The sequence below is a fragment of the Scatophagus argus genome, chromosome 19, assembly GCF_020382885.2.
Source record: "Scatophagus argus isolate fScaArg1 chromosome 19, fScaArg1.pri, whole genome shotgun sequence".
Taxonomy (NCBI): Eukaryota; Metazoa; Chordata; class Actinopteri; family Scatophagidae; genus Scatophagus; species Scatophagus argus.
Window position 1 is genome coordinate 18361334 of NC_058511.1, and position 22380 is coordinate 18383713.

Below are 22380 nucleotides of genomic sequence, written 5' to 3' on the forward strand. Positions count from 1 at the left end.
AGATATGCAAATATACAGAGCCTATTTGCAGAGCATTTTGATTTTGTTCAAGTTTCAAATCCTCATTCCTGTTCCATTCCTTCTCTGAGCTGAAAACACAAGAAGAGAAGCAGAAGGAAGAGACCTTTATTTGTAAAAGGTAGCTTTGCTGAATACAAATGCTCTTTTCCAAGAACACACTGCCGCGCACATACAAATTGACACTGAAAAGCTGCCAACAAAAGCAGTCTTACCTGTGATCCATAAGCAGTAATCATGTTCTGCAGTTTGTGACACCATTATTCTCATGTTCAAACTGTATACTTAACTGAAAAGACTGAAATCCATTACTGACAGTGTGCTCTACATGTGAATAAAGGTTGGGTGGAGCAGTCAGACTCCATCTGTAATCAGACAGTGAGCTGCCACAGGGAGGAGTGGAAGAAGACGTTAATAAAACCGATGTTGGTATTAATTAAAAAGGCTTGTGGAGAGCTGTGAGAAATACAGGCCTGAGTACTCCCACTGCCTGAAGAGGGAACATCAGTGTAATGTGTTCACTGCCCACATCCAAGATGGTGAAAGTGAGAAAAACATGGCATCACCCTCAGTAACTTTAATCAAGGTGCGCTTGAGCACCTTGAGTCCAAATCTGAATCCTGCAGCTAAGCACCAAAATGTTAATGTAAATCTACAAAATGAGGATATTTGAGGGCACACAGTGCCAGCAAAATGAAATATGCATAACACATACACTCAGTTTAGAGGGGTGACAAAATAATGGGCCAGTAATTTGGCACGCATGCACTCACACACACAGACACACACACGAACACACTGGCAGAGTCAGTATTGAGCTCACTGAGCATCCTGGCAGAGCGCCAAGCAGATGAGACAGACACACAGACAGAGAGAGAGAGAGAGAGAGAGAGAGAGAGAGAGAGAGAGCGAGAGAGTGAGAGCGGGAGAGGGAGGGAGAGAGAGAGAGAGACAGAGTGAGAGCGGGAGAGGGAGGGAGGGGGAGAGAGAGTAAATCTGCAGGAGAACAGGATGGGAGGCAGAGAAAGAGGCAGAGGGAAACTGACAGGGATGGCAAAGAAGCTATTTTGGTAGAAATTATTTACAAATTATATTATAAAGATTTGTTGTGGTATTTCCGTTGAGGAACACATGGACATTTTGGGGAAAAAGGCTTTACTCTCCTACCATAAGTCAGATCAGAAGACTGACAGGGATCTACAGCAATACTGGCATGTTTTTAGTACGGGCCGATAAAGTATAAAGGAAATACCTGCATGTGCACTTGTGCTGACATATATTTTTGCTGATATAGCAGGCTGATAAGATGGAGCTTTAATTATATGCGCATGATGCAATCTGTTGCTTAAATAGTTTTCCTATTTTTCCCAGTGAATGTTTACATTTTGAATAGCACTGTATGTCAGCATCTGCCAGTGGCTCTGCACAATAACAGAGGGCCTAAGGCTTCATTTAGACTAAAATCAGACTTTGTGGCAATTACAAGAATTAAAGCAAGAGGAGCGAGAGTCTGAAAAGTTGGAAAGGTGTGCAAAGAATTGAAATAAATATTACATGAATTTAAAACTGGCCTGGTGCCTCTGAACTTGAAGCCCTGTGATTAACAGTTTTTTGAGTGTGGGACAACTGGGTTCGCTGGTCTATGAACTCCCAGCTTAGGAGCACCAATCCTTGCAGAGAGGCTTTCTCCATCTGCAACAAGTTTTCAGAGCATTTCTCTTCCTCTGCTTGTGCTGTCTGGCTGCCAGACATGACAGCACCATTTTGTTAGAGGAACTAAACAACACAACAGAAAAGAAAACAAAAGCAATCTGGTAAACCTCTGTGTCTGTTTGATAGTATCTGTTTCACCCTCACTGAACATGTGAAGTTGACCTCTGCTTATAATTAAACATGAAAAACTTAAATCATAAGTGTTACAGTAGGAGGCTAGATTTAAAGTGTAATTTTACAAATTCAGTGTAAATGGCTCTAACAACAAACCGACAACTTTTATCCACAGGGCTCCTGCATTTTTTTTCCTCCACAAGCCTGTGGTTTGCACCACTGTGGACTAACCGCACCACCCACATTCAGAATCAATCAGAAGACTGGCGTTTTCATCACAGTGCCTGGTTTGGTCTGAACTGAATGGGGCCCAATAATATGTTTATACATTACACATATAAATGTAATGGGTGTAACAGGTGTAACTGGGTGGAAAAAAAGTCAATCTGCCAAAACGAGTTGGAAAATATCTGAATATCATATCTGCAAAAAAACATCCAATACTGAGCGGCCTTAAAGACTCACTATAAAACTGTCATTTCAATTGCCTCTTTAAGCACAGATGCAATTAAAAGACTTAAACAGTCACATGACAAATCTGGTCATATCAATCTTGGTTTTCCTGCTCTACATATATATGATTTGGTTTGAAGTTTGGTGGCTGAAAAAAAAATGCAATAAGGAAAATACATTCGGCCTTTACCAGTTTAGTAAGAACAATAACAGCTGCATAGCTAGTTAACAAATATTAGCTTGTGCTAGCTTATGTCAATAGATAATTAAGAAATTGCCGAACAGGAAAGTATTACTTAGGTTTAGAATTAGCTCCAATACAACACAATGGTATGTTCTCCAGAGATTACAGTACAAATAGGACTTGTACTGTAAAATGTAATGCTCAGTACTTTGGTCACGATTGATAAAGAATGATAATCTAAGGGATCTATATCAAGATTGTTTATGGTATTTGTTTATGATTTTAAAAATGTGCTTTGGGACAATTATCAGAAACAAATATCAGTATCGCCTCAAAAATCAGGCTATACAGAAACACATGGACACATGACAGAGGTTGCACTTGACTTCCTGGTCTCTCACTTATGGCATTCCCTCATTGCCGTCTCACACACAGATCAATCAGTGGTCACACCGATCAGGGATCAGATAAACGTCTTCTCTACAACATTATGTGCTGAAGCTGCTGGAGCCTTTTTTTTCTGACAAGAAGACAGAAGGTCGATTTCAATGTCACTTTCACTAAAGTTATGACGGAGCAAAGTGCTCTAAGTGGGTGCTTCCAAAGAACGTTTACTGTCTCCAAGACAAACGTCGTTGTCTTAGAGAGGCGGATACATGTGCCTAAAACGTGACTCAACTCCAGAGGCAGTTTGTGCAATCAGATCCATCTCATATGTGCCTGCATTTCACACTTAGCACAAGATAAACGAGCTGGATGAGCATTCATGGGTTTTTACTGCAGTCTATTAACTGAACTTACATAAGTTAGAAAACCAAAACCAGTCCCTTTCCAATTGTACTCAGCAAAACAAGTGAAATAAATAAGTGAATCTGCACTAGAAATATTATTATAGCAAAAATCAATTTGATATACATGAGACAGAAATAGGAATGTACATTGGAGAAAGAAGTGCATGGTTGGGATTAGCAGATTTTTTGGGACAATTACTGCCCACAGCACCTCTCAATCTTTAATCAGACCAGCCAGTCTGCTGCCTTGGGAGGAGAGGACAGAGATCCAGGATGAGAGCCACATTAGTCCAGCTTGTAATTCTTAATGTTGCTCCTGGCTAATGTCAGGTTGTAGAAAAATGAAATATATGACTCGTCAAGCAGCAGAACATCAGTGACTGTTGTGCCTACATCTTTATAAACAGACAACCTTGATACCTTGATGACTGATATATATATATATCTGTCTTTTTTGTTTGGAGCAAGGACATTCGGTACATTGATGCCAGTGACTCTGCACTTCTCAAATAGTATTCAATCTCTTTTTAAGTAAGGTCAGGCCAGAGAGGAGGAAGGTATGCCACGAAGGGCCCAGCCCACATGGTTACTCAACCAATAAAATGCTCCATTTCAATATTTTTTCAAGATTATATGTGTGACTCTTTGCCTTTATTGGACAGTTTACAGTGTATAAACAAGCAGTTTAGGGAGACAGAGGATTATGACAAGCACAACATACAAAATGTAATTGAATAGGAAACACTGTGGTCACATGGTATGTGTTTTAACCACTAATCCATGGGAAGGTCGTTCTCCTTGTATGGTGACTACCACTAAGAAACGGCTACATTAAGAGAATTCCCTCCTAAACCAATATGCGCTTCTAAGAACAATTCCTTCTCGGATATTGGCGGTGGTCTAGAAAACACATGCCTATGCAGAGAAACATAAACAGCCGCCGCCCACGCGAAATCCTCAAGCCTGGGTATCAATCTGGAAGCACTTGTGTGTTTTTGTGCAAATATATAAATAGGAAGTTCCAAGCAGAAATAACTGATCTGCATGACGAGACCAGCCAATCAATACGTCCTCTGCCAGGGTAGAGGCACTGGCACAACCCACCACGTTTGATGCCACTGTTCTAATGAGTTAATAGCTGGCGGTGTGTACGGATATGTCCCACAGTGATGTTGGGGTCATTCCCAAATGGATGCCAGAAAATATAACAGGAGTGTAGCGTCTATGTTAGCGTCTAAGTAATCTTGTATATTCAGCGAGGAAGAGCAAAACAAACTAGACAGACATGTACGAATGAGTAAAGTTCTTCGGTGTGTCTGTGTGTGCGAACAGGAGAACAGAATGTCTGTAATAAGTGGAAGAGTGAACAGAGGAGGGAGACAACCCCTAAATCACACTCTTTCTAATGGATTTACTCCCATCATCTGCTGCTTAAATTAACTGCTGGAGAGGGGAGAGTGGATGGAATATACAGATGAGCAGCGAGGGTATGAAGAGAGGACTTTACGCTCTCTGCTTTCTAAACTAATTACACAGGCCTGCTTTGTGCGCTCACAGCTTTGTCAAGCAGTCAGACCACGGTGGGAGAGTGGACATGTTTTGAAGGGGCGGCGGGGGCTTTTAGCTTTTCTGGAAGACACTGAGAAGGTAAATAAAGGATTCTCAATAAAGACAACTGTCAGTGGTAAAGATGGGCACTAGAGCTGCAACAGTTAATTATTAATATTACATATTGAATTATTAATAATTATTAGCGTTCACTGTTATGACAACCGAGCAACTGTTGAGGCATTTCCAATGTTATTATTTTTTGCTGTTTAGTCTGTGACAGTAAACTGAATGTTTGGGTTGTGGATAAAATTTGACATTTGGGCTTGGGCTTTGGAAAAAATGTATCAGCATTTTTCACCGTTATCTGACATTTTATGGTGCAAACAACTAATCGATCAGGAAAAGATCACTGACAAAAAAAAGTGATTACAATGGTGAATGAACATTTAAAAATACTCTAAATCCAGTGTTTCATTAATTGACTTTTGGAAGAGGTACCATGAATGCACAGGAAGGCCTTTGTCATGTTTTTTTTTGACTGTGAAAGCTCCACGTTCATGGTCTACTTATTAGTCTGCGGTACCACAGAGCCAATCACTTCCTCAGTTGCATCCATCCAAAACACACTGACACTCCGGCCAGTGTATTTGTAAGAAATGAAAGAAAAGAACAGGAAAGCAAGTAAAAAAACTGTTGTTGCTCAGTGCAGTGTCAGAGAGTAATGGTGTTTGCTACAACAAAGGATGAGCAACAAAGAACGCGACTTCCAAGGGTAAGTACAACATGACTTTTGCAGATTGCATGCTCACAGCTGCCAAGGACAGAGGCAATTGCTACAAAATGTACTGCTGTAAGAAATAATAGAAGATGCACCTTAATGTAAGGAATCTGTTGCATCTGCTGTCCGTCCATCACAAAAAATAGTAAAAATATGACAGAATAGGCTGTTCCCTTAAGTCTTATCTCATGAACATGGTGGGTCATGTAGTACAAACAAATGTAACCTTAACAGATGGGAGGTCTTTTTTCTTTCTTAAGATTTGAGAGAGAGGCAGAGAGGTGACTGGAATTAAGAGAAGAGAGAGACAAAGAGTGGCATGCAACAAAAGGTCGCCAGTCAGTAACAAAGCAGCCGTGTTGGGATCATATTATAGCACTTGGCCACCTCAGTGCAGCGGGCTTATTTATTTCTGTTTGGAGAAGGCTGCTCTGAGCAGACCGGGCACAGCAACCTCCTTCATCCTCTACTACATCTGCAGTACAAGTTTGTTTCCACAACATAAACTGCAAAGCTTGAACAAGTCCACTTTGCTCTAAACAGCAGTACATCATCCTTTGCATTCTTACACTTATATAAACAGAGCAGCTCTGGTGCATTTAAACAATTCCTATCAGTGACTCAACTTGCCTTTACATTTCAGTTGTGCTGTTCTCTCTACTCACTGGACAACAAAAATGATGCATTTTCCATACATATATGTATGTATGTTATATATATAAAAAAGCAACTAACCCAAACTACCACACAACCATCACTCCCTTCAACAGTGCAAATTGAACAATTCCTGTTTGCTGCGTCAAATCACCTCCAAACACCAATGTGAGCAATGGTACTACACTAGTCATTGAAAATAAAAACTTTCTTTCAGAACTTTCAATGAGCACATAAAAGTCCACTGAGTAGGCATTCTGGAGCTTGTGATTGTGTCAAACAGGAAATGACTTCTCATCCTTGTTGTCTACAATTCTGGTGTAAAAGTTTATTTCTGACCTTGGAAACAGCAGCTGACCAAACAATGTCATTTTAAAGTCAAATTAGTAGTATAACATATGAAATATAGTGTGAGATATAGTTTGGAAAACAGTTGGAGGACGTTTTTAATATTGTAAGAGCTTGGCTGAGAGGAAACTCAAACATGACATGCAACATATTTCAGAATAGATAAAGGGCTATTTCCTCACAATACACTAACAAAGCCTGTCAAATAAACCTTTGCCAAATCCACTGTGGAGTAGGGGGGGCTGAGGGTGTCCAAGCCTGAAACTGACTGGGTGAGCCTCGCTCCCTGGCTCTGTTTGAGCTTTGTTGACTGGACAAAAAGATAGGCCCTCCCACCTGCTGAACAGCCAGGCCTGTCTTGGACAGATGCCTGAGCAACGCGCCAGGGGCTGAGGAGAGATGACGTCCCAGCCCGTTTATTCCTCAACAAGCTGGAGGATTGCCTAAGTTGCTCCTGTGTGCAGTGCTTTAGACGTGCTTACTAAAGTGAACATTTGCAGCGGTTCCTCAAACACATTTGTCCCTACTGCTGACACCAAGAAGGCAACAGTACACAAACTGCACACCAGCAGTGATCCAATCCACGTCTGGCCCAATCCGTGGCATCACTTCACCGAGAAGTGCACATCCAGCCTTAGTCCAATTAATGTTGTTTGACTATGCAAGAATCAAGTGGTTATGCGGACAGTTTCATCTTAATCCAGTCATGTGTATAAAATAATGCCAATAATGGAAACAAGCGGGTAAACCAATACATTGTCCTCCTGCCCCAGATTCATGACAGGGAACAGAGTCAGCTCCCCATTTTACCTTAATGACCACTTTGTAGCCAGCATGTGCTCGTCGCTCAAGCTGAGCCTGCTGGAGAAACAGGCACAAATGTAACTAGCTGCCAGCTTTCTCCCGACGTCTCCCTGGCCTGGGAGACAGACGGCACAGCAGAGCCAGTCATCTGAGCAGACAGGATGAGTCTGACCAGATGGTGACTTGGAAGGTGCTTTCTGCCAGACCTTCGTTAAGCAGACAAAGCGACAATACATCAATCTTCATAAATGCAGAGACCAAAATTGAGGTTTGCTGCGGTGTGACGCCAGCTAGCTTGCGCTGTGATTTTGCAAGCCGGTCCCCCTGACGTTTGTTCTTGTTAAGATTCCTGTGTATCTGGCTGGCTGGTGAGAACTGAGCGCAGATGGAGGTGGCACACTCAAATCTGGACTAGATGACTCAAAAGCAAGATGGACACTCGTGGGATGTGATTAGAACTAGACAAAAAAAGGAGAATAATGGGAGAAAAACAGTTCTACTCTTTTGGAATAAGTTTTAACATCAAGAACCCACAATGTCAGAATGGGGAGGCTTTGAGAGAAAACCTCTTCTCATGTCTAATTTGATATTATATTTCAATGTGATTAATATGTTCCATTAAAATAAAAAAAAAAAAAATCAAAACTGCAAATATTTTGACAGATGTTACAATAACAGTCGGGATTTGAGTGGGAATGGTAATAAAATTTAAGAAATTTTGCTATGGTTGGTACAAAACAAACATGCTCTCTTACCTTTGGAGAATGTGGTTTGCAGACCAGGTTCATTTATAAAACGGTATGTTGTGATACATTTTTGACCATATGATTTCCGTTTTGGGAAGGTAATTTTCTACTTTTACAAAGTGAGAATACAGCCTTTCGGTGCTTTTTAGTGAGGCAGCAAATACTTTTTGTTTCAATAAACAACTTGTTTAATTATAATTAACTAACAGCTCTGTATTAAACTGTGATAAATTTGACTTTTAATTCACATACCATTTGTAGGAGAAGTTGTCATCTTTTAAAATCATTTGGTCAGACAAACTTGCTGCTGTGGAACATGTCTGACAAGGACTGTGGATCAAAAAGAGCGATGTGAAAAAATAAACTACAAACACTTGTGCAACATGTCCAATCCAATCAAGTAATCTCTCATCTGTCTGAAGACTGAGAATTTTCAGAAAGAGCTGTGAAGCAACAGGAACATGGTCCAACCTGAACTGGTCCCCACCAGATTCACTGTTACCAAGGTTACTATTCATCCTGTGTGTGAGTCAGACGTTCTCCACCTCAGTGAAGTCAGCTCACACAAAACTTCGCACTGGAGGGAAGCTTGGGACACAGTGACAGACAAATGGAAGTCTGGGAGGATGTCAACAACGTCCCACAGAGCGAAAACCCCATCTCTGTGCATCAAACTGCATTGCTCATATTCATCACCATGCACAATGCAGTGTGTGTGTGTGTGTGTGTGTTCAGAGAGGGAGATATGACCTGCATGAGTATCAGAGTCTAACAAAGAAAGAAGAATGATATCTGAGCACTTCTAGATGTGCAGATGGCAGCTGTGGAATTAAACAAGTTCTAAACTCAGGATGGGACCAAGTTCCTTACTGTTCTCACATGACAAACTCTTGCAAAATAATGCAACATATGTACAACACACCCTTCCCTGTGCTTATACTTTGCTGTCACTTGCCGCTACTGCTGTTCACATACCCAATCTCTGCCCAGCTCCCACAAGAACTCTGAGCCCATTTTACTATTAGATGGAAGTTATCATTGGGATGGTGATTATACTTTGTGTGAATTTTGATGAAATCTGAAATAACAGCGCAGGTAGTAAGAAGGTTCACTAGGTTGATGGTTGTCTACAATGCATAGTTTGGGTAACAATTATGCTAATTAGACTAACCACAGGTTCTGATAAAAGTTGTCTGACTGCTTGTGTTTATTCCCCCATAGAAGAAGAAGAAGAAGAAGAAGAAGAAGAAGAAGAAGAAGAAGAATCAGCTTTATTGACAGTATATATATTTTTACATACACACACTGAATTCGTCTTCTGCATTTGACCCATCCTTAGTTGAACACACACATGCAACACCCGGCAAATTACATGCAGTGAAACACACACAGGAGCAGTGGGCAGCAACAAGCGCCTGGGGAGCATATTGGGGGGTTAAGTGCCTTGCTCAAGGGCACATCAGCCGGCTAATGAAGGGGGGGGGGCCTTTTTCGCATTAATCACTCCACCACACCCAAATTTTTCCTGCCTGTCCGCTGGGGGAATCAAACCGGTGACCCTCCGATCACAAGCTTCTCCAACCTCCACGGCAGATACTCAGATTTTATGCATATAGTGGTGTGTTCTTTACACTATGATACTATAAAAATCACAATATATTTAGTGCCTGTTTCATGATACACATTGCATTGCCAAACTGTTGCCAATACACAGCCTTAATGAAGTATGAATTTTGCATTCTTTAATACTCACCTGCTGATTAAAACCATTTTCATGGTCCTTCCAGCAAGGCATTCATTCCAGCAGAGCTGATGAGCAGCCAATAGTACAAGCTCGTGGCTGCGAAATTATCAGACTCAAGTGAGGGAGAGCAAAATGAGTAAAACAGATCAGTGCTGACAAAGAGCATACATGCTCAGTCAACTCTGCTGGGATAAAAGAAAAAGTAGATGAAAAAATGTGATCTTGTCAAAGAGATCAAAGCCTTTTTTGTTTCGAAGTCACCTGAGCAGGAGTCAGAGGAAGGGCAGACAAGATATGAATCACTCATAGTCAATGCAGAGACGGAGGAAGAGGGCTGAGAAAGAGACAAATGTAAACGGTTTCCTCGTGACTCACAGATCTCCTGTGGGCTCAGAGTCAAACTTGTATGAAACACGTCTTGTGTAACAAACAAAGGCTTTATGGCAGTGCTATTCAAATCTGACATCTGAGAAAAAGGTAAGGAGAAAGTGGTGCTCTAGGAGGTACCACCTGTTCTGACACTTGCCTGTTCACTGTCCCTCCATTACTGGTGTGAAACCCGACCTGATTACTACAAGTGCAAAAAGTGAGCACAGAGAAAGGAGTGAAGAAACTGCTTAAGGTCCTATCCACTCATCTCATGCTCGGTTTAAATGTGCATGTAAAAACTTTGTTAAAAAGGATGAGACAACAGCATAATGTTGAAAAAAGGTAACAAAAACTCTTGATTCAAATCTTCTTGCTCAAAACACACCAAGAGCCAATGCTGTGTGTTGACCACAACTTGAAAATGAAGGGAAATCAGCAATAAAAAAACACTTTGTAGTACTGTTGAATACTAGTGTTATACTGACAGGTGTTCAATGAGTGTATGCAAAATAAGGAAAACATCTCTCTGCGTATGGAAGTTTCATTGTTGATTTTTAAAAGAGACCTTGCCTAACGCCAATCTCACTTAAAAGTATTCCTATTCAAATACTCTCAATTATGAAAATAATAGGTAAGTACAGTTTTAAACCTAAACATTAGTGTGTCGCAGTTTGAATCCACCACCTTGTTCTTGTTACCCATCAATTCCCATCGATTCAATTTGAAACTGAACAATGGAAGAAAGAAAATGCCAAAAAAGAAAATGAAGAGACAAAATCATCCATTAAAAAAAAAGAAACAATAGAGCTGTAATATTAGGGTACACACAAAATACCAAAATGTGCCAGATATCCACCCATCCATGTTCTATACCGCTTACCCGTCAGAGCTGTGGGGAGCCTATCCCAGCTGACTACAGGCAAGAGGCGGGGTACACTCTAGACTGGTCACCAGTCAATCACAGGGCTGACACCCAAAGACAGACAACCACGCTCGCACACATGCAATGTAGAGTAACCCATCCATCCATTTTCTATACCGCTTATCCGTCAGGGTCGCGGGGGGGCTGGAGCCTATCCCAGCTGACTACGGGCGAGAGGCGGGGTTCACCCTGGACTGGTCGCCAGTCAATCGCAGGGCCAACACACAAAGACAAACAACCACACACTCTCACACTTTCACCTAGGGGCAATTTAGAGTAGCCAATTAACCTAATGTACATGTTTTTGGGATTGTGGGAGGAAGCCGGAGTACCTGGAGAAAACCCACGCAGGCACAGGGAGAACATGCAAACTCCACACAGAAGGACCCAGACTGGGATTCAAACCTGGAACCCTCTTGCTAGCAGCACAGCTAGGAGGTGACAGTGCTATTTGTTCTGTAATCTTGACGTGTCATGCTTTTTGTTTTTGACACTTAAAACGTGAGCACAATTTGAATCGAAACAATCGATAGGTCTGGAGAGAAGAACAAAAAAATCTGATTCTACCACAGTGTGAAAAAACAAAAAAAAAACAAAACAAAGAGGGCAGAGTGAGAAGAGCAGAAAAGAGGAAGAAAGGAAAAAACAAGAAAAGACAAGAGTCCAGACCAGAGAGACAGCAATGGTAGAGAGAGAGAGGAGCTGAACAGAGTAGTGAGAGTGTAATTAGCAAGCTGAGAGTTTACAGGAAGAACCCTGTGAACTAGGACACTTTATTCCCACATAACCTCAGCTGAACTTTTCCTCAGAGCAGAGGGGGAGGGCAAAAAGCAGATCTGTTGGGCCTGAGCACTGCACATAAATACAGGGAGCATCAATGGAGGCCATGTAGGCCAACCACAGCCTGAGGGCAGGAGCAGGGCAGGTCTAGGACAGGCGGCACATACAGTGATGAGCCCTGCAGCGGGCCACAAAGGAGAAGGAGGAGGAAAAGGGAGGAGGGAGGAAAGACAGCAACAAGGGAGAAGAGAGTAGTGCAGACGCAGTGAGGTTTAGTGGGAGAGAAAGGCTGGAAGAACGAGTATAATTTAATTAAGCTGCATCAACATGTAAAGGGAAAAAATGAAATTGCCCTTCTGTACAAGAGAGGAGGAGTGAAATCCAATTTAGCTCTGACACACAGAATAGATATGAAAACTGCATGTAATCTCCTATGCACTGTTTCATTTATTTCATTTTTTTAATTCTTCATACAGCCCATCACACCAACCACTGCAAATACCACGCTCAAAAGGAAAGTCACTGTGCACCAGAATCATCAAAAATGTAGCATTGCCATGTGATTATCATAATGATTCTCCCTCAAAGGCCTCAACAACAACCAGCGAGCCACACGCATTATCATCGTTGTCGGGGCGAGCTGATTTATGCATTTTAAAATGAGAACTGTGATCACTATGACAGCATCAAGGCTGTACTCCAGGTCACCAGAGCAACCAATTATGGTGGCAGGCCCTTCTTTAATGTCTACAGAGCTGGTATTACATTTTCAACATTGAAGTGTTGCTGCACTGGAATCACTTCAATGTCAAAAGATCCCATGAAATGGGCACTTAAACTTAACAAAAGAGTACCTTCTTTGGTCACTCCACTATGCACTATTAGGTCGAACCAAAAAGTCTGACCAATAAAATCATCATGTGTGTGCAGGTGAGAAGAAGTGAGACTGGTAAATCCAGAGTACTGACTGCATGTCCTGCAGAGAGGCTCTTCATGAACTCCTTCAGACAGAGAAACTTTGCTCCTTATGAAAACTGATTCGGCTTTTTGAAAATGATTAAACAGTTCTCCAAGAAATACATCAAGGTTGGAGCCTGCTTGTTATCCCAGCAGAAAGGCTTAAGAGACAAACTTTTAAGTCGAGAATGAATAAACCCAGGACCACAGCAACCTCACAGAAGTGCTGTCCAATTTACCTCTATGCCCTCATTAGCAACTGCCACCATCTTAATCTTCAGGCATGCAAGTGTGTGCGGCTACCAGTTTAAAAAGGGGAGGTGGGTGTGCAAGGGGGGGATTTTAAGAGTGTGTGTGTGTGTGTGTGCGTGTGTGTGGAGCTTTGAGTTGTGGAAGACAGCAAGGGGGGCGAGGGGCAAAGGCCATACTAACTCCAGTTGTAAACACTCCCTCTTTGCAGCAGCTCTTCTTTGGAGAGCTTTCTGGGACAATCTGAGGGCAGGAGGGAGCAAGGAGGAGCAGGACCAGGAGGGGGTGGGGTGGGGTGGAGAGAGATTAAAGGAAGTGCTGCTTTGATTCAAGGAGAGCAAGTGAAAACCCCTCAAAACTGGAATGGCATTTCGAGGAAAACAAAAAAAACGTGGAGGACATTAGGAAAAAGTGGGGAGGAGGAGTGGAGGCTGAGTACAGCAGAGAGAGAGAGAGAGAGAGAGAGAGAGAGAGAGAGAGAGAACAGAGAGAGGCCAAAACTGTGACGAGCAGAGGGAAAATCCTCAGGGTGCCTGCAGCTACTCACACATACACGAGGGTACTCTCATTCAGACACACAGTGGGGCACTGAAAGCACACCAACATCTCTGTCATGACGCTGATCACAAGGCGCTAGTCAAGTCTTGAAAGAATATTTTGCTTTCTTGACAAACAACCATCAGGCCAGCACCTCTGTGCAGCATCACTAACTGGGGCTTTGGTAATGGTCTCTGTACAGGCATGATGCTAATGTAGCGGACGTCTTATCTGTGTAGTTACAGCAGTGGTGATTGGAGCAGTTAAAAGGACAAGAATCACATTTCAGCAATTCTATCAGAAGTGTATTATGACTATAGTATTCATAATAATGTTTTCCTTAGTTTATAATCATCTCAAACTTAGTATCACTGTATTGCATTGCACAGTCGGTATGGACAAGCCAAACATTGACTTAAGAGAAGGCTGATCATGTTTTGGCAGCCAACATAGCAGAGGGTGAGACAAGGGTAGCTCAGGTGGTTGCAATTTGTAACCAACATGATTGATGGCAATAAATCCTACACAATGGACCATTTAATGTTCCTGACATCACTTTTCCCCCCTAAGGTCTTGCAAAATATACTGTGTTCATGTTAGGTTTCATAGGAAGACACTACGTTCTAGGGCCTTCAAAGCACAGACATGAGAGTGGTATCCAGAAAACAAGTGTATTTCCAGCAACTCATCGACTGTCTAGTGTTACAACCCGGCTCAAAGGCTGCAACCAAAAACGGGAGCAGAGACGAGGATAACTCCAAATAAGCTAAATTTATTACAAAATATCACAAAACACCAAATCATAACAACCATCATCAGTATCAGTATCAGTAGTGTAGGCATGCATGGTGATGGGTAGATGTATGGATGCAAAAACCCAAATAAACAAAAAGATAAACCAAAAGCCTGCAACACCGCAGCAATCACATGGCGCGTGTGGACCAAGGAGGGAGGAGCGCGCCAGACTGAAGACCAGAGGCCTTTTAAAGGCACTGCACTGGGCCCAGGTGCAGCTCATCAGCTAAAGATGTCCCCTGTAAAACAGAACATAAAGAGCGACCACAGCACAACTAGAGGTGTGGAGGGGTCGTCACACCCTCCCCCATAAGAAAGGGGTTCCAGTAGGAACACCTACAGCTCTATATGTAAATCAACTAAAGAAAATTACAAATTTTACATTCATAATTTGCTTTCATGAATGTCTGAAGTACTTCATACCACTGGTAAGTTGTTCTCCAGTCAAACAACTAGCCATGTCCAGATCCCTCAGCAGCTCCGGCGCCTGAAGCAGTCAAGAGGAACAGAACAAGACACAGTAGAGCGAAGAGATAAACAGTCAAACACTCTAAGGAAGGGGTGCTCTGGACAAAGCATCAGCCACAATATTCTCTGAGCCTCTGATGTGACAGATATCCAGGCAGTAGGCTTGCAAGTACAACATCCACCGCATCAACCTGCGATTTGGGCAGCGTACTGAATTCAGAAATGTGATAGGGTTATGATCCGTGTAAACAGTCAAAGGAATACTGGAGCCAACATAAACATCAAAGTGCTGCAAAGCCCAAATGAGAGCGAGAGTCTCTTTCTCAATCACAGAATAGTTTAACTGATAGGCATTGAACTTTTTGGAATAAAAACTCACGGGACGATCCATTCCATCATCCCCAGCCTGCAACAACACTGCGCCAGCCCCCACATCACTGGCATCCACCTGTAAAGTAAAAGGTAGTCCCATGCGAGGGGCTGCAAGAACAGGAGGCGAGCACAGAATAGCCTTTACATTATCAAAAGCCAGTTGACAAGATTCAGACCAGATGAAACGGACTTTACCCTTTAACAAATCAGTCAGGGGAGCTATCACAGTTGAGAAATTTCTGCAAAAATTGCGATAGTACCCAACTAAACCAAGGAAACGTTGTAGCTCTTTCTTAGTGGTGGGCACTGGAAAGTCCTCAATTGCCCTGACTTTAGCTTGAACTGCACACACCTTTCCCTGCCCTACAACTTTGCCAAGGTAGGTGACTGTAGCCTTGGCAAACTCACACTTAGCCAGGTTCACTGTGAGTCGTGCCTCCCTCAGACGGTCAAATAACTCCTTAATACGGGCCAGGTGTTCCTCCCAGGTGTTGCTATAAATCACAACATCATCAAGATACACAGCACATCCTTCCAAACCTGAAAGCACTATATTCATAAGGCGCTGGAATGTCGCAGGAGCATTTCGAAGACCAAAACTCATAACTGTATAAGAAAACAAACCAGATGGAGTAATAAATGCAGAAATTTCTTTCGCTCTTTCAGATAGAGGGACTTGCCAATAGCCCTTCAACAGATCAAATTTACTGACAAATTGCGCAGATCCAACCTGGTCAATACAGTCCTCTACCCGTGGCAAGGGATATGCATCTGGTTTGGTAACTGCATTTACTTTCCGAAAATCTGTACAAAACCTAGGACTCTTGTCAGACTTTTCAACAAGTAAGCAAGGTGAAGCCCAACTTGAAGATGAATGCTGGGCAATGCCATTTTCAAGCATGTATTTAATTTCTGTTTCCATTAGTTTGTGCTTCTCTTCAGATACGCGATAAAAACGCTGGCGAATGGGCTGTGCATCGCCAACATCTATATCATGCTCTATAACATGTGTTTGAGTAGGCGTATCCCCAAATAAACAGGAATAGCTATGAATTAAAGCACACAACTCAGCACATCTCTCTCCAGATAGATGACTCAGTAGGGATTCAAGTTTGCCTAGTGTCTCAGAATTTTTCAGTTTGCCATGCAGCAAAGTTTCATCTGGCACCAACACTCCGTCATCACCGTCAGTGGGAAACTGGCTCCTCACTGCTGCTATCGAGGAGGGAGACTTGTTCTCTGAAAAATAGTAAGGCTTTAACAAATTAACATGACAGAGTCTGGTGGATTTCCTGCTTTTTGGTGTAGACAACAGATAATTTTGTTCAGACACCTGACGCAACACAGTAAAAGGACCAGTAAATCTAGCCTGGAAGGGAGAATGAACCACTGGTAACAAAGCCAGGACCTGATCCCCTGGACTAAACTCACGCTGTTCAGTTTTTCGATCATATAGCCGCTTCATTTTTGTCTGGGCATTCAACAACTTCTCCTTAGCCATCTCCCCAGCCGAATATAAACGATGACGGAAACCATTTACATAATCTATAAGATTACTCGGTGGCTCAGACAATGCAACGCCATCATGAGCCAATGTAAGTGGCCCACGCACTGTGTGACCAAAAACAAGCTCATTGGGGCTAAAGCCCGTACTTTCCTGTGATACTTCCCTAGCAGCTAGTAGCAACCATGGCAACCCTTCCTCCCAATCTTGGTTTAACTCAACACAAAAACTCCGCAACAATGACTTCAGAGTTTGGTGAAACCTCTCTAAAGCTCCCTGACTCTGTGGATGATAGGCAGACGCCCAATTATGTTGGATTTTTAATTGCTTCAACACCTGAGCAAAAAGTTTGGATGAAAAGTTTGATCCTTGATCACTCTGGATCACCTTTGGAATCCCAAAAATAGAAATAAACTGCGTCAGAGCTTTGACTATTGATTTTGTTGTAATGGAACGTAATGGATATGCAGCCGGGTATCGCGTACTTTGGCACATTACAGTGAGCAAATAATTACTTCCTGCTTTGGAACGAGGTAAAGGTCCTACGCAATCAATGATCAAGTGCTCAAAAGGTTGCCCAATGGCAGGAATGGGGCACAATGGAGCAGATTTAATGTTTTGATTAGGCTTCCCTGTCATTTGACATGTGTGACACAATCTTATGTAACGAGACACATCTTTCTTCAAACGAGGCCAAAAAAAGTAGTGCAAGATGTAATTGTAAGTTTTACGCACCCCTAAATGTCCCAATTGATTATGCGCCGTCTTAAGAATGTCGTCACGAAATTTTGCAGGCACCACAGTCTGAAACACTGGCTTACCTACAAAGTCTTCCCCATGTGGCAACCATTTCCTCACCAAAAGTTCACCCTGCAACAGGTAACCACCAGCAACACTGTTCACATCCTCAGTGGCAAGGACCAACTCAAACAATGGTCTGAGGGAGGGATCAGCTCTCTGCTCCACCACCAGATCACTGCGAGATACAGACAACAGTGAGTCAGGGACAACAACCATATCCGCCTCACTCACCTCTCCGTCATTCAACTTAAATTCTTCTTTGGCACGACTCCCAGTTCGTGTCACGGCACAAGCTGCAAACACTTCCGGAAAACACTGAGCATTCTCATCCTGGTCAACAGACACAGTAGGTGTCGAAGACACGATTGGAGGAGGTGGCCTATCAGGCCACACTCGACTACCCGCCAGGCCGTTTCCAAGGATAACATCCACTCCTTCAATAGGCAGTGCAGGTCGAACACCAAGAGCAACCTCACCCTGGACCAAACCACAGTTAAGAACCACAGAATGCAAAGGAACAGGAACAACATTCATCCCCATCCCCCGCATTAAAACAAAGTCTCCAGTATTGGAATTATCAGAAAATGGCAGCACTGAGTCCAAAATGTATGAATCACATGCTGCAGTGTCCCTCAAAATTTTAACAGGGACCCTGACATTACCTTTACCCAGAGAGACCCAGCCATCAGACACAAAGGCAGAAAAGTCAGTTTTTTCCAAATTACTGGGTTCTCCAACATCCATCTGGTTGGCCTGTGAAGCAAAAACAGGTTCCACAGAAACTGCACAAGCAGCTGAATTTGCCTGACCAACAACTCCCCTTTTAGCATTAACTTTTGGGCAATCAGCTTTCCAGTGCCCTCTTCCCCTACAGAAGTTACATATCTTTGAAGAATCAAAACACATCTGACCTCGTGGGGCATGTTCAAACTTACCGGGGCGTTGTGGAGGCCTCTCCTCCCATCTACCTGGATTACGACGCATACCACCCCCCTCTGAAATCCTGGAGACTCGGTCACCCCTGTGTGTCAGCACATACTCGTCAGCCAAAGCAGCCGCCTCAGTGGCAGTCTTCACCTTGTGCTCACTTATGTATACAGCGATGTGGCTGGGGACAGAATTTTTAAATTGTTCCAAAACAATCAAGTCACACAGAGCAACATAACTATCTATTTTTAATGAATTGCACCACCGGTTAAAAAAGGTAACTAAATCTCTGGCAAATTCCATATGACTCTGACTGGTGGATTTCTCCCAAGCTCTAAACTTCCTACGGTAGGCCTCTGGAACTAACTCATAAGCCTTTAACACAGCAGCTTTAACTGTTGAATACGCTTTACTTTCTGCCACTGTCAAAGCAGAGTAGGCCTCCTGCGCTCTACCCGTCAGCACACATTGCAACAACAATGTACACTCTGGATCCGACCACTCCCTACTCTCCGCTACTCTTTCAAACAGCGAGAAAAATGTATCTGGATCACGCTCATTGAACTGAGGAAGTAGACGCAAATTACTAACAACATCAAAAGAAGTGGTTGATCTACCCAAGCCTAAGACTGGACTAGCTGTTCCAGCAGGAAAACTTAACCTGCGCTCCTCCATCTCCATTTTTTTAATTTCTGCCTCTTTCCTTAAAAGTGCCAACTTCTCCATCTCTGTCTGCAAAAGCAACAACTCTCTCCTCTGCTCAAAAGTTAAACTTGCCTCGCCACAGCCAGACATATCCACCTGACCCACCTCAAGATCAACAGCCTGTTTCTTAGATCCAAGCATACCTCGATCAACGAGATTAGCCTTTATAATGCTTTTAATATTATCCTTCATACGTTTATCACCAACATCTAAACTAAAATAGTCGGCAATACGAACTAACTGTTCACGCGAGCAGCTCTCCAACAGCTCCTCTGACGGCGCTCTCAAAAACTCCTCCACACTTGCCATAACTACAACGCATCCCCTAACACATTCACTCACCTGATGCGTCTAATCCGCTCAGCGCAGACGATCCTCCACACACACACAGCCTTGACGTCACCGCGGCCCCGTCCCCCTAACTGCCTAACCAGAAGACTAGCTAAACTCCCCCCTAGTCTTCAGGCGCTAATTGCGGCGGGTACTTATGCACCAAATACCACAGACCCGGCAAAGCAACCGACACTCGGCGACCCCACCTGCAGTCTCGGCCGTGCTCCCGAGCTTATTGCTCCAACCACTTTCACACCACAACCCCCCATACGAACTCCAAATGGACTCCGCACTAAAGCCTAACAGGGACGGGCACAACGGTAACTTCCGGCGCCTGCATCGAACCTCTGAGTCGACTACCACGAGCTATAACCACTGCTCCTCAAACAACCAGCGGACATACTGAAAAACACACACTAAGAGCACTTACCCTCGTTTACACTACTCCCGACACTCGAGCCCCCATCTGTTACAACCCGGCTCAAAGGCTGCAACCAAAAACGGGAGCAGAGACGAGGATAACTCCAAATAAGCTAAATTTATTACAAAATATCACAAAACACCAAATCATAACAACCATCATCAGTATCAGTATCAGTAGTGTAGGCATGCATGGTGATGGGTAGATGTATGGATGCAAAAACCCAAATAAACAAAAAGATAAACCAAAAGCCTGCAACACCGCAGCAATCACATGGCGCGTGTGGACCAAGGAGGGAGGAGCGCGCCAGACTGAAGACCAGAGGCCTTTTAAAGGCACTGCACTGGGCCCAGGTGCAGCTCATCAGCTAAAGATGTCCCCTGTAAAACAGAACATAAAGAGCGACCACAGCACAACTAGAGGTGTGGAGGGGTCGTCACACTAGCCAGAGTCTAAACAAATAAACTGTGAATGGTTAAGGCTAGTTAGATGACAGAAGGCAAGTGCCAAACACACTGTGCTCCCTTATGTAATGCATTACATAAAACTCCACTCATTACAGGAGAAATTAGCATTAAAATGTGTGTCTCCAATTTAAACAGATCCTCAGTTACTGGAGATTAATATCAGTGAGACTGGCCAATCTGAGAGATGACAACATATAATGACTTGCCCTAAAGAAAGATCTTCACTTGAGGGGGGACAAAAACAGAAATGCTGAGAAAAATCCAGATGCTACAGATTTCACAATGAGCGTGAGGAGAAGTGGTTAGAGCGGAGTGGTTGCCACGATGCTAGAGGATGCTGTGTGAGTCCAGACTCGCACTCTGATCAGGGGCGGTGATCTCTCGCCAGACTACAGCAGAGATTTCCAAGCTCCGCCTGCCCTCCTTTCCTCAGCTCAGATGAAATTTGATATTCACGGCGTGTTTCACTCCCCGCCACACATCACAAGAAGTAGAGACGGCAGCTCGGCTGGTGCAGTGGGTGAGCGAGACTCACACAAATGCTTGCTCGCTCTCTCTCCCTCTCTCTCTTCTTCCCCGTGCCCTCCCCTCCCTTTTCCCACCCCTCTACTTTCAATCTCACAGGGACAGCCAGAAAGACACAAAGAAACACTAAACTGCAGCTGAGATATTGCTGTGACTGGAGCAGATTAGGGTCCAAGAACTAAGAGCAGATGCAAAAAGAATCGGAGCAGGTCTAGACATAGCTCCTCGAGGAATAAAAGGTTTTAGTCGTCGGAGAATATCTCCCAAATGTGTAAAGCCTTTTCATAGAAGACTACTGGAGACAGACAGTTTGAAAGAGCTGATGGCCTGTTAAGCAGCAACAACAACTAGCCTGCTTTCTCCACAGACACAGGCTAGATTGCATTAAAACATTCTCTCTCTCTCTCACACACACACCTATTTTTAGAACCGGGCTTCCAGAATATCCCTCCCCCCTCCCATTTTTAATAAGCCTGCCCTCAAACTGACTGTACACTGCAATGGAATTAAAAAATGATTAAAAAAAACCCTTTGGTGCCTGCTGTGGTTCTCAAATTTAAAAAAAAGAACAGGCAGCAAGATGTTTATATATTGGTCTACAGCTTTTAAAAGGGAAAAAGGAGCTTTGCATTGGTAAACAATGTACAAAATGTAAACAGATATGCTGTACAGCTAAATCTAGTCAAATCCAGATATCATAAAAAGACAAAAGCATATTTGTTGTATTGCATTGTGATTGGAGATGTGATTAACATTTCTCAGCAATAACTCATGACTAATAGGTCTCATACAAAGAGAACAATATAACTGACTAAAATCAGTTGCCAAGTTAGAGGTTACCAGAGACACACTTAAAGTGCCCCCAATACCACTATACACCATACCCACGTTGTATTTTCAGAGTTGATTCCAAGATAGAAAACAGCATATAAAGTCAATGAAAAGATGGAGGTTAATGCAGACAGATGCAAATTCTCACTGGCCAGTGCCAAGTAAGATGTGGAAACTGTAAATGCTCTAGTTTCAGCTTGCACAAATACAACATATGCCACACAGAGGTGACGTGCATGACTAGTTAGGTGCAGTCAAAATCTGACTACACAATCACACTGAATGAGCTATACAAGGTCAGTAAATAATACACACTGCACACATGAACATATCCACATTTCTCGGTACAATGTGGTTCACAATCAAAATCAGAATCAAAAGCATCAAAAGCAAAAACACTTTCCCACAGCTTGGATTGGAACCATTACAACTCTTGTTATCATTGTTTGACTTTAGTAGTTTAATGTACTCCGTCACTTTTGATCAGGTCTGATCTTGGGCTTTAAAATGAACAAGCAA

The 22380-nt window shown here is 43.0% G+C and overlaps 2 protein-coding genes across 12 annotated transcripts in view; both read right to left on the reverse strand.

Moving 5' to 3' along the window:
• The window catches only part of rev3l (REV3 like, DNA directed polymerase zeta catalytic subunit), a 72485-nt gene that overhangs the window by 41702 nt on the left and 8403 nt on the right, over positions 1 to 22380 (reverse strand). The window lies entirely within an intron of this gene.
• LOC124050808 lies at positions 14416 to 20471 on the reverse strand. Of its 10 annotated transcripts, none has more exons than XR_006841691.1 (3): positions 19627 to 20463; positions 18588 to 18673; positions 14416 to 15423 (listed from the first exon to the last, which is right to left on the reverse strand). XR_006841691.1 is itself a non-coding variant. In XM_046373662.1 (3 exons), the coding sequence occupies exons 1-3, from the start codon at positions 19591 to 19593 to the stop codon at positions 14730 to 14732; spliced, it is 4320 nt and encodes a 1439-aa protein (XP_046229618.1). In that variant the 5' UTR covers positions 19594 to 20470; the 3' UTR covers positions 14416 to 14729. The 10 variants fall into 10 exon arrangements, 7 of the variants coding, with proteins under 7 accessions (XP_046229618.1, XP_046229623.1, XP_046229617.1 ...); XR_006841690.1 differs by having other exon boundaries at positions 14416 to 14994; positions 15355 to 15423; positions 18588 to 20463; XM_046373662.1 differs by having other exon boundaries at positions 14416 to 14746; positions 14931 to 14994; positions 15355 to 20470.